This window comes from Triticum aestivum, chromosome 5B (genome assembly GCF_018294505.1).
Source record: "Triticum aestivum cultivar Chinese Spring chromosome 5B, IWGSC CS RefSeq v2.1, whole genome shotgun sequence".
NCBI lineage: Eukaryota > Viridiplantae > Streptophyta > Magnoliopsida > Poales > Poaceae > Triticum > Triticum aestivum.
The window spans coordinates 256,282,235-256,295,213 of NC_057807.1; the positions used below are offsets into that span (position 1 = coordinate 256,282,235).

At 42.1% G+C, this 12,979-nt stretch overlaps 1 protein-coding gene across 3 annotated transcripts; it reads left to right on the forward strand.

Annotated features, from left to right (window-relative positions):
* The first annotated feature begins 6 nt into the window (after positions 1-6).
* Positions 7-12,299, forward strand: LOC123111244 (uncharacterized). 3 transcript variants are annotated; one of them, XM_044532000.1, is made up of 10 exons: positions 7-302; positions 2,578-2,690; positions 4,379-4,951; positions 5,187-5,566; positions 5,954-6,090; positions 6,169-6,283; positions 6,368-6,641; positions 6,730-6,878; positions 7,997-8,511; positions 8,859-12,299. In XM_044532000.1, the coding sequence occupies exons 3-8, from the start codon at positions 4,421-4,423 to the stop codon at positions 6,865-6,867; spliced, it is 1,575 nt and encodes a 524-aa protein (XP_044387935.1). In that variant the 5' UTR covers positions 7-302; positions 2,578-2,690; positions 4,379-4,420; the 3' UTR covers positions 6,868-6,878; positions 7,997-8,511; positions 8,859-12,299. The 3 variants fall into 3 exon arrangements, with proteins under 3 accessions (XP_044387935.1, XP_044387937.1, XP_044387936.1); XM_044532002.1 differs by having other exon boundaries at positions 12,019-12,299; XM_044532001.1 differs by having other exon boundaries at positions 7-291.
* Positions 12,300-12,979: the final 680 nt, after the last annotated feature.

Below are 12,979 nucleotides of genomic sequence, written 5' to 3' on the forward strand. Positions count from 1 at the left end.
CCCCTCCCCCCCGCCTCGCGCAGGATCCTACCGGCCGGAGCAGCGCGTGCCGGATCCAGCCTCGACCCCGAGCTCCATCTTCTTCCCCGCCGAGCCACCCGACGGCCGTCTCCCTTCGGCGAACCGGCCACCTCAGAGTCCAAGCAGTTCGGGCGTCGCTCCTCCGCCTCCTTCTGGCTGCCCTCGGCGACGCTCTCCGCCACCACTCCGCCTCGTCCCGGTGGGTGGTCCGACACCGCTGCGTCCAGCGGTCCAACCCCGACGCTCTAGGCCGATTGGGGTTTCGAACCGGTGAGCAACAGGTAACAACTCGAGCGCGATAGCCAACTAAGCCCAGAATTTTTGGTGCCTTGGAGCAGAGCAGTTCTCTTTTATACAAATAAGAACGCACACACGCAATACATGACGCGCACCCAATATTTTGTGCTTGCTCGCTCTCTTTTTTTAGGGGTATTGTGCTTGCTCGTTCTGGTTGCCGTGGTTCACTGGTTCCCAACAAACTGTTCCTAAACATTCGTCGCTAAGTAGTAAAAATCCTCTTTACACCCGACGCATTAATTTACTTTCCTTCAATCGATTTGTAAAGATTAAGCTGCTTTACACATCCACCACACACACAAAAAAAAAAACTGCTTTACACATACAAAAATAATGCAATTTTTGTCGGAGATTTTCAGATGATTTTCAAATGTTTGTCCTTAGAAAAGCCATGGTTTGTAAAGCATCTGTAAAATAAAGAACATATTTATAAAAAGGACAGACCCAGTGCATAGAAGCTCCCACACAAGGTGGGGTCTGGGGAGGGATTATAGGAACCTAGTCTTACCCCTGCAAAGTGCAATGCAGAGAGGCTGGTTCGAACCCAGGACCTCTTGGCACAAGTGGGGAGGACTTCACCACTGCGCCAGGCCTGCCCTCCAAAGAACATATTTATACACGCAGAAATAAATTTCCATGAAGAAATTAATTGCGCTGGAAAAATAATTGGAACTTTATAATTTTATGTGTACAAAAGCACCGCTTTTATTATCTTGCATGGGGCCCCTCTTATATCAGGGCCGGCCCTTGGCGTAAGTGCAACAACACGGCTATGTGTGCCGTGGCATGCGTGCGTATGTTGTTAGTATAAGCATAACGCACTGTCACATAACTAACGTGTCGTGGTCAGTTGGCAAGAGTGCGTGAATTTCACTGGGAGGTTGCTGGTTCGAATACCGACTTTGCCAGAATTTTATTTTCCTCTTTATTTCTTTCCTCCATTCACCGGCAGGTGGGCCCCATGTGGAGGAGAGATGGTCACACAGTTTGTTTGACCGGTCAACAGGATAAAATACGAAGCTATACTACCGATCAGTGACCGTATAATCACCTGAACTTGTACATAGTGACCGTATTGACCAACTTCTTATGTACGATGACCAAAGTGAGTTTGCGGCACAAGTTCAAGTACCATAGATGAATTTTACTCTATTTTTGAATTGAACTGGGTCTTCTTTTGATTAAGGCAGAACCTCTATCTCGTAGGCAGTAATGTTGCTCTCTCATCTCCATCTTCCTTTGTCAATCGAGAAAAAGTAGCAGTTAGCACATAAATTGTGCGTGATTTGTGCTTCTCTTGTTTGCTGAACATGCAGTAGTTTGCGAAATGGAGGTGTAAAAAAGGCCTGAGTTTCTTAGTTCAGTTCAATTCTAATTTTTGTTCAGTTCAATTTCCAATTTTAGTTCAGTTCAATTCTTATTTTTAGTTCAGTTAAGTTCAATTCTTATTTTTAGTTCAGCCATCTTATGTACTCCCCTTGTTATTTGAGTAACAGAATAGTGCTTCATTTTCGTGCTTCTAAGATACTACACCATATCTAACTGAGCTTCAGCGTGCTTTTTTCTATCTTAGTACTAATTTTCTTTTCCATCATATATCACTAAGATACTGTTTGTATCCTGCTAATAGTTTCTAGCAACTTGATAAGTCATTATCTCAAAAGTCAATTATCCGTTCAGAACACATGCTGAAGACTATTTTTCTGAATCAAGCATGTGTTTGAAAGTAGGAACCTACAAGTTTCTTATTTTTCTCCTGAGCAACTAGTACTTTTTTTGGTTTTCGCAGTAGATAAAAAATGTGCCTACTTTTAAACACACGCTGAAGTCATCTTATTCTGAATCAACCAGCAACTCTGTTTTTTAAACATGTCTGCAGGTACTACTTAAACTTTGCGCACACGTTATGGATTAATAAGAGGGACCGCACACCTATATGTTCAGCATATGTATATTCATCTCAGAAAATGATTAATGTGCCTGCAAGCTCTTTATCTTTTTATCGCATCAATATTTTTTCTGAAACCATGCAGCAACTCTTTCCAATTCAGTAGACTATTTTGTTATGTGTGCAAATCAATCCTGTAGACCAGGATTTCCAATTCTTTTTAGTTTGCAAAACTCCTTTTTCTGAGACCAAGCAGCAACTTACCTACACTTTGAGCAACAAAATGGGGGACTTGATGGTATTTACCCCCTGAGCAGTTACTACTTTTTCGTTTTTTTTGGTTCTGAGCAACTATTCTTGTTTTCTTGCAGAGGTCAGGTGCAAGGAAGTAAACAACCCACAAAACAACACAAGCAAGAGATCAACAGGTTCAGCAAACAATCAGGTTCATCAAGGAGGGGCAAGAACAGGCAAGATCCCAAAAGTAAGCTGCATACATGTGGTACATGAGATTTTTGCAACTAGAATATAATGTGAATAACAAATGAATGTGTAACAGGAAAAGCCGAGTCTTGGGAGGGCCTTTTTTCATTCCATTTCTTTCACCTGAATTTTTTGTTCTGTTGCCTGGTCGGTTCGGTTACACATAGAGGCTGCAGAGTTTTTGTGTGAAACAAAGAGTTACTACACGGTTGCGTTGGCTTGTTTTGCTTCTTTTTTTCTGTGTGAAACAGGAGCAGCCAGAGTCTTGGAATGGCCTTTTTTCATTCCATTACTTTCACCTGAATTTTGTGTTTTGTCGCCTGGTCGGTTCGGTTACACATAGAGGCTGCAGAGTTTTTGTGTGTAAGAGTTATTACACGGTCGTGTTGGCTTGTTTTTGTGTGAAACAGGAACAGCCAGACTCTTGGGAGTTGCGTGTTCTGCGTGCTTCTGCTGCGATCAGGCAGATCTGTGTGGGCGTGGACTTTTTCTGTGTGGGGGGTTCACATGGTTGCTGGGGCGAGAGGGTGAGGAGACGAGGTTGTTATTTTGGCGGGACGTAGTAACACCCGGGGAAGGGTACTTTCCCTTTTTAGCTAGTGAGGGACCCCATGTGGATTGTTTTCCTAAAACGGCCAGCCGCTCCAAAGCCCTAGGCAGCAAGTGCTTGCTGCCTAGCAGTGTCCTTTTTTTTATTAATATTGATCTACTTCCAGCTGTTAATCCAAAGCCCTCACGAGCATAACAACACAACGGGAAGGTAATCAATAAAACTTCAAATGTATTAGTTGCTTGGACTGAAAATTTGCAACTGAAGTTTCCTGATTTGACTTCATTGTAGAGGAAGTACCAAACAAGATCTACAAGTGTACTGACGATTGAAAGCAAATTAAGTGCATCTTTATTATTTTTTATCTTCTAGAAACTGAGTTGAGATAGGCAGTAGAGGGGAACATGTTTATAGGCTTGTTGGTGGCATAATCCACATAGAATTGTTACCGTTTTCTCTTGAAGGAAGTCTTAGTTATGGTGCTTGGCACATAATCTTTTTTATGTGTGCTTCAGAAGGGGCTGTGCAACTTAATTGCAAATGATGATGTTCTTGGAAATGTGCCGTGTGTTCTTACAGATTGCTCAAAACTACTTTTCTCTATCACTGTATAGTAACTATGAAAATTAATGCATTTTCCGATTAATCGAGTTTGTGTGTGTTAAATATTAATCTAGACACATGATTCAAGGTTTACCTCTGCTAATGATCCTATGTTTTTTGTCAATTCAATTATTTGTATTATATCGGGAATTTCTGGAAGTCCAAAGCACATATTCTGCCCTGCCTAACTAATCTTCACCTCTCTCTCTTTGCCACAGCATTCATTCATTTAACATGACTAGTAAATGTGTACGTGCAATGCAAGTTGATATTAGGTAATATATTAATTACATGTAAATATTAGGTAGGATATTATTTGCGTATTATGTATGTGATTAGCATTGGTATTAATATTTGGTATGATATTAACCGCACACTTAACGTGTTGAGCGCTCGCCATTGGAGCAACCTGAGTTGTTGGATTGACCTGATTTGACGGCCGGGATTTGTTGGATCTGCCCCTTTGGGTCTTTTTATATTGGTATAGATATGTAGCATCCAGAATTGAAATTTCCATGAATTCATTTTTTTTTCAGAGGTTGCTTCAATCGCTATTGGTTCAGTGAGTGCTCTCTGCCATGGACATGTCACTATTGAGAAGCGTGATATTGCTACATAAATCCGGTGACCACGAGGGTGCGCTTGGCTCCATCAACGAGCTCGTTAAGGCGGTCTACAATAGAAGTGGGAATGTGATTCACAGTGATTTGGCTGCACTTCTCCTCGGCACACAACTTCAGCTCTTAGCAGCCCAGAGTGCTGACGAGCAAGCTAGGAAATATCATCTTCAACGCGCTGAAGATTATCTTTGCTACGCCAAGGATATAGGCTCCAATTGCACTGCAGCACATGGAATGCGCGCTGCTGTGCATTTGGAGAACTACAGAATGGAACAAGCAGAAGCCGTAATTTCCGATGCATTAAGGCTTTCTTACCCAGATGATCCAAATGATCTTCGTGTCGACCTCACTGATAGTTCTCACATATACATTGGTGATGTTTCTGATCTGAAAATCACTGAGTCTGTTATAACAGTTCAACCAATAGACAATGAAGCCAAACGGGTGATGGTTGCAAGGCACAAGATCCGGGAATTCTGCAATGAACATGTATGTGGGATTTTTTTTCTATATAAATTGTGTTTACTGATCCAACTTAAATTTGATACTGTAGTTAATTATTTCTCAACTTCAATTGGGTAACCAACAAGGAACTCGTTTCCTGGTGGTCACCCAGTTTCAGATAGAATGAAAATTAGTTACTTGTTTTTCTTGATAGTGCTAGTTTTATCACTTACGTGATATCCTATGAATTGCAGTAGTAACACAGTGAATCTTCTTTCAGGTTCGCCGTATTCATATTGCAGGAGCACGAAGTATATTGATCACTAACTATGACTGTAAGATTTTAAGGATGAAAAAACAAAGTTTGTACTGTTACATTGGCGAGGTTAAGTTGTGTGGACTTTCTCAGTTCCGTGGTAGAAAGGCTACCATTTTCTGTCTTGGAGATAATGTAGCACAATATCTACATGATTGTCTAGTATCCATCAGTCATCCTCATATTCTCAGCAGTTTAGGCCATGGCCGAGGACTTGGAAGCTACTCAATGAATACATTTCTGGCAGTCCCTTTTTTCAGTGCTACATTTCGCACCTATCTACAAAGCATAGAGTTGTCTGTTTATATGGACAGATACACAGATGAGTTTATCATCTTGGTCAGGTACACGCGTTTTTCGTGTGTTCTTGCAATACTATTTTATTCTTTGCTATGCATTTATAAGTATGTCTGTTTCAACAATATGCGTTAAGCCATTTAGAGAATATAATTTCTTAGAGATGAGATGTGCTTTTACCGAGTTGTTAGGGCAATATCTGTGTAAAGTTTGATTACATCTATTTCATGAACATAAGGAAGACTATAGTATTTATCGTACCTACGATGTCTTCTCAGTACCCTATTTAACCACTCTCCCGATCGGCCGTGCCGTATGGCCACTTTCCAGTTCTTACAGTGTTTCTTTCTTCGCAAAACGAGATATACATACTTGTTGAACAAACTTTTATACTCTTTAGGTATCTACTCACTAAGTGAAGTTTTTTATGCCAGCCATATTGTAAAAGCTATATTGGGACTGCACAGCCTTGGCTACTGTTGCAAAGATATGGAGGCAGATCATATAGTTGTAGTAGAAGAAAATAAGTCCATATCCGCCAAAATTTGGCATTTCAAGAAATGTTCATCTGGTATGTTTGTTTATATCAAAGAGCACTTGATTATATGTATTTTGTTTCTTACTGATCATTGACTTTGTGTTGTAAAAGATGAAGAGAAAACAGGCGACTGGAAACTCCTTGGTGAACTGCTCAATACAAGCAAGCTTAAGAGTGACGAGAATTCGGACCTTTGTGCTAAGCTCTGTAAAGCAGAACTAAGGGGGTGAGATTTAAAGTTATCGATTCATATCTTGCATAATGAAGAGGAATTAAATCATAATGCTTTGTATCTTTTTTCTGTTCGTAGACTGGATATATTGGCACACAGTGCTCTGTTGACAGCGAGGAAGAAACTTCAAAATGTCCTCACGTTGTTCAAGTACCAGGAAACTGACTGGAAAACTGCAAACTCACCAGGGGCACCGAATTGGCTTGATGACAAATTTGACTTTAGTCCAAAAATGCCATTGTGCATTCATCAGTCCCAGTCTTTTAAAAGCTGCCCAATTCAAACTTTCAGAACATTCACCGAAAAGCTTAGAGATGTAATTGAGCATGAAGTGGACTATCTGCCGCTCAGTGTATGATCTCAGCACATTACTTCTCTACTCTCATTTTATTCCTGTTACATTTTGTGCTCATTTTTTTTTGTTTTTCACATGTTTGCAGATGGTCGACTACATCACTTTTAAAGACAGGGAGCAAGGTCGAAAGGAGGAAGATTTCGAGTATTCTTTAAGGCATGCTTGGCCTAAGGAGTTTCTGAAAATACAAAACTTCGTTAGAGAGAAAAAACTCACCTACTAAGTATTTAAAAGGTTAGTAACACTCAATTGTTACTATTCATAATCATAGCAAATATTCTGGCTCTGTGAATAAGTTACTGACAATGTTACTACATTTACAATGGAAGTAGCACCTCCCTGCACTGTAATATTGTGAGTTTTTTTTGTGTGAATTCCATAAGCAAAATCAAATTAGAGGTGGGACTGGGGGGGCTTGTAACTGTTGTAAAAAAGCCCAAGCGGATTCTGCTGTTTGTGAATTAGATATTTAGGGAGACATTTTATTTCGTTTTTGAACTTCTATATGACTAGTGATCCCATTGTTTCCTCCCTTTTAAACCCATTTAATTCTTATGTTAATTTCTGATCAAATTGGAAATATTTAATTGTTTTGGAGACTGCAGTAGTTACAGCTGTCATCAGAAAACAGGTATACAGGATATTTTGGATACCCGTTACTTCGATCATTATTAATCTTTGAAAAAAGGCTCTCTGTAGCATGCTTTTAACTGACGGTGCATATGAAATGCTATATATTTTGACTAGGCGCTAACATTCCAATCCTTAAGCTAGGTTTATAAATTTTTTCTGCTGAAGATTTTGCAGCCTTACCACTGTATCAATTATCATGTTAAAACTGATCATGTGTTATGATAAACGAAAAGTACAACTGTTTCTGTGAGTAGTTACTTTTGTTGATGATTGTCGAGATGTTTGCACATTTATTTACTTTTTGTAGCAGCGGTTGAGTCTGCCCATGAATTTTATATGCTTGAAGGTGGCTTTAAGGGCTATCTTTTGCTTTCTCATCAAATTTTCGTTTACCTTTTATTACATATCTTTGTTTTGCTGACACCATTTGTTGGTTCTTGGCCTAAGTGAAACATCCATGGAGGTGTAGGTCCATGTTGCAATGATGACACACGGTTGCCCATATTTACTAAGTACATTGCTCTATATGCCTACTGATATGCTCCATGAACTTGTCGGTATTATACCAAACTGTTTATAAATCACAAGTCTAAAGACATCAATGTTGAGTATCATATAGTTTATAATAAAGTGACCATCTTGCAAGCATACAAACCAAGGACTATTGTAGGAGTATATCATATCATTTTTCATTAAGACTTAAATTAATTCTTACGCAGGTATTGGTGCCAGGAAGCTTTACTAGCTTGACAGAGAACACCCTGTCTCTGAGGAGCATCCTTTGAGTTTCTAAGCTCCCTGGGAATGCCTGCCTGTGGTGCATTGAGGCGTTGGACGGCGCTCGTGGGCCCATTTAGAGATCTTTTGCTCCCGTTATTGTCTTGCTCGTGGGCCTATTCACCGCTTCTGAACCCGTTCGGTACAGGTGTCTTGTGGCGTGCCGCGTGTTCCCATGCTAGTGCGTCTGGGTGGGACATGCGAATATTTTCACCGCTTTTTGGGGTCGGTGGAGAGGAAAATCACCGTATTAAGGAGGGGGAAATCCGGGTAGTGTTCTTGTTTTTGTTCTCTCGGCGGCGCTGTGATTTTTAGCGGAGCTTGTGCAGAGGGGCAGCCTGAGAGGCGTGCCTTGGCTGGGTGCTCGGCGACTAGTGCAGGCGTCTTCAGGGCATTCGGGGGCTGCAAGCGCCAGTATTCTCCCGCAGGCGATTTGAGGGTGTTCGACGTCTGGGAGGTATTTTCTCTCTCTCTCTCTCTCTCTCTCTCTTTCTCTCTCTCTCTCTGATTAGCCTATATCCTGCTGGCTGGTGTTAGGGCTGAGGAATCTGGATGAGAGTCAAATTTACTTCATAGGTTAGGGCTGAGGAATCTGGATGAGAGTCAAATTTACAGTATAACCCTTTTTATTGTTAAAAATCACTGGATCCTTATGTGAAGTGGGACCTGGATCCAGATTTAAGTGATGCACCAGTTCCATGTAAAAAGCCATACATTTTCTCACGCCCTGTAGTTAATGTCCTTAACATATTTCTACTCATAAATCTGCAATTCCTTTGTGATGATGTATGTACTGTCTGTCAGGCTATACACTACTATCTGAAGAATCACTGCTATCAACCGTCGATCGTCGATCTAGCGGCTACCAGAGTCCAGCCTGTCGCTGTTTACTTTCCAGGAGCTCCATGTGCTCTGTTTTGCTTTTAGCTGAACCACTCCTCTGTGATGGCTATATAGCTACTTGTTTTCCTTCATTTTGGGATCATGATTATTGTATATGGGTGTTAACCCTAGCTGCCGGTGGCGTGCTACCTTATCTTCCCTTGCTCCAAGTAATAGAAACCCCAGTTTGAGATCCCAAATTCTTCTCTGAAATTGTGATTCATAGCTTGGAGTTCAGTTGATTATGGTCAGGTTCCTGACAATTGGTATCTAGAGCCAGTCGGTTCTTGGCGGGAGGCGTGATCTGGAGTGCAAATCCCTCTTCAAGCTCCAGATCAGGAGGCGGAGATAGATCGGAGGTGGCCGGAGAGGCGTTGTTTGGGTGCGGTCAGAGTTCAGCCTGGTTGCAGAGGAACATTTCCTCCGTACTAAAATCCCAGTTCTGAACTCCGTTTGTGCGTCGGTGGTGAGGATAAGAAAGAGTTCCAGGACTTCCAAGACATGGTGAACCGCAACTTCATCACCATGCAGCAGAATTTTGACAAAATTCAAGAGAACTTCAGACGCCTGCTACTAGACCCTGAACATGAAGAAACTGATGATCAATCTGCTCAAGGCAGTGTGCAGGTCAAGGACACAGTGAACAAGTCTCCTGTAGCACCACTTGGTAGACCTAAGCAGCTACAGGTACCCACACCACCTTCAGTTACCATGCCAGAGAAACAACACCCCCCTGCAGTGGGTACAGCTACACTAAGGGACCAACATGGCAAGGAGCTCAATTTGGACGGCACGGCCAAAGTTCCTTATAGGCACCCTAATTTTGGCCATCCAAGAGCAGATCAGGCTACAGCTGGAGGTCACGCAGCTGCAGGAGCTCAGGGAACACAACAAGCACCTGTTCAATTAGAAGAACTGGAGGCAGAACATGAGTTAGAGGCCAACTTCCAAAGATCAAGACCTGCTACACCTATTGATTGCAGAAGGAATGTACTGACAGTCAAGCCCGCAAAACTGAACTTATCTGAATTTGAAGGTGATGACCCTGACTCTTGGATCCAGAACTTAGAGCAATACTTTTCTGCTGCAAGAACACCAGTAGAACACAGGAGTGAACTAGCTGTATCATATCTCAAGGGGCCTGCAGCCCAAGTGTTAGGCATTCTGCAAGACAACCAACTATATGCCAAGATGGACAAATGCTTTTTCGGCCAATCTGAAGTAGAATACTTAGGCCATGTCATTAACAAGGATGGAGTGGCCACGGATCCTGCAAAAATACTTGCAATTCAGGAATGGCCAGCACCCACAAATGTCACTGAACTCAGGAGTTTTCTGGGATTAAGTGGATATTATAGGAGATTCATACAAGGATATGGTGTTATATGCAGACCCCTCTTTGACTGCTTGAAGAAAGATGCATTTTCTTGGACAGATCAACAGCAACAAGCCTTCTTAACACTTAAGGAGAAACTGACAAATGCACCTGTTCTAGCACTACCCAACTTCACCAAACCTTTCATATTGGAGGCTGATGCTTGTGGATATGGACTCGGGGCTGTATTAATGCAAGGCAAAGCTATTTCCTATTTCAGCAAAAGCATTGGACCTAAAGCAGCAGTCCTTATCTACATATGACAAGGAGGCCCTAGCAATCATTGAAGCTGTCAAGAAATGGAAACACTACTTCCTGGCTACCTCCCTGGTAATTAGGACAGACCAACAGAGCTTCAAATACATCCAAGAACAAAAGTTGACTGAAGGCATTCAACACAAGTTATTGCTCAAACTTTTGGGATACAACTTTACAGTCGAGTACAAGAAAGGAAAGGAGAATAAGGTTGCTGATGCCTTGTCAAGAGTTAAAGTACATGGTCTCTATGCTCTATGCTAGTGCCAACACTCCCACATGGGTCAAAGAAGTAGTACAAAGCTACAAGTCTGACAGCAAGGTGCAGGACCTAATAGCTGAATGCACTGTCAGTAAAGACACCAACACTGCTTACTCTTACAAGAATGGAATTCTACGATTCCATAACAAAATTGTGGTAGGCACGGCAACTACACTCAGACAAGACATCTTGAAAACCTTCCATGCTTCTGAATTAGGAGGACACTCCGGAGAAAGAGCAACATATCAAAGAGTTAAACTTGTCTTTCACTGGCAGGGCCTTAAACAAGATGTCATTGCTTTTGTCAAAGAATGCCCAGTATGCCAACTCAACAAAGCTGAACACACTCCCTATCCGGGCCTCCTGGACCCATTGCCTGTCCCTGATTTTGCCTGGGCACACATCAGCATGGACTTTGTGGAAGGTCTGCCCGTGTCTGAAAACAAAGATGTCATATTGGTGGTGGTGGACAGGTTCACCAAATATGCACACTTCATAGCTATGAAGCACCCTATCACAGTGCAGTCGGTGGCAAGAGCATTTGTATGGTTTTCCTCCCCCAATGGTTGCAGAATCAGCTCTCCCTGGCACAATTTGTGAGGACAGTGACAATCTCCTCCAGAACAAAGAAGTGGCACTGACATCATCAAGCAGAACCTCCTCAAGGCACGAGCCAGAATGAAGCACTACGCTGACAAAAGAAGAAAAGAAAGAGAATTTTCTATAGGTGACATGGTGTACTTGAAGTTGCAGCCTTACAGACACACATCCCTCAGCTTGCACAGACAGCTTAAGCTGCATTCCAAGTTTTATGGGCCTTTCCGAGTTCTCCAAAGAATTGGCAAGGTCCCTTACCAACTACTTCTACCTGAAGGTTGCCAGCTGCATCACACATTTCATGTGAGCCAGCTCAAGAAGCACATTGGCCCTCAAGTCTTCATCCCTTCCAAGCATTTGCCCCTGGTAGGACCTGATGGACTTATTCAGATGGAGCCTGAAGCAGCATTGGAAAGGAAACTTATTCCACGACCTCAAGGTAACATCAGTATCCAGGTGGTGCGGTGGCTAGTCAAATGGGTTAACCTGCCCCTTGAAGCTGCCACTTGGGAGGACTCGGCTTCCATTCAGAAGGTTTTCCCATCATTCCAAGCTTGAGGACAAGCTTTGTCTCAATTGGGGGGAATTGTCAGGCTATACACTGCTATCTGAAGAATCACTGCTATCAACCGTCGATCGTCGATCGTCGATCTAGCGGCTACCAGAGTCCAGCCTGTCGCTGTTTACTTTCCAGGAGCTCCACGTGCTCTGTTTTTCTTTTAGCTGAACTACTCCTCTGTAATGGCTATATAGCTACTTGTTTCCCTTCATTTTGGGATCATGATTATTGTATATGGGTGTTAACCCTAGCCGCCGGTGGCGTGCTACCTTATCTTCCCTTCCTCCAAGTAATAGAAACCCCAGTTTGAGATCCCAAATTCTTCTCTGAAATTGTGATTCATAGCTTGGAGTTCAGTTGATTATGGTCAGGTTCCTGACACCGTCTCACTGGACTGCTCGTTTCTAACAAATGTCAGGAAGAAATTGACACTGAAGAAGATCAACTCGAGTCTAAATCTGCGACCACCCTCACTGTTTTATGCATAGACGATGGGGGTGTGATCTTGAAGTTCTCTGAATTTTTTGGCGCACAGGAGCCTGTAAGAATAGCCAAGACAGATCACCATAAGTGGCCAATGAATAAAGGTATTATACAAGCCGACTATAAGAAACAAATCTAAGAAGATCGTCATGAACCCCTTGACAGTGTGGCATATATAGCTGGCTTGTGACTGGAGGCATATTAACCTGAAAGTAACGGTAACACACAATTTGTTACTGTTTCTGCTTAGGTTGTTTAATTTGAATATAAACTAATTTAATTAGCACAAACCATGTGGGGAGTATAACTACTGCTTGTATGATCTCCAATCTTAGATCATTTTATATGAGGCCCAGTACTAACTTAATACTCCCGTTCCACAATGTAGCGCATATAGATTTTTCTAAAAGTCAAACTTTATAAACTTTAACCAAGTTTATAGAGAAAAACATATACATCTAGAATACCAAATGCATATGCTTAGATACATCACAAGACATACTTTCATATTG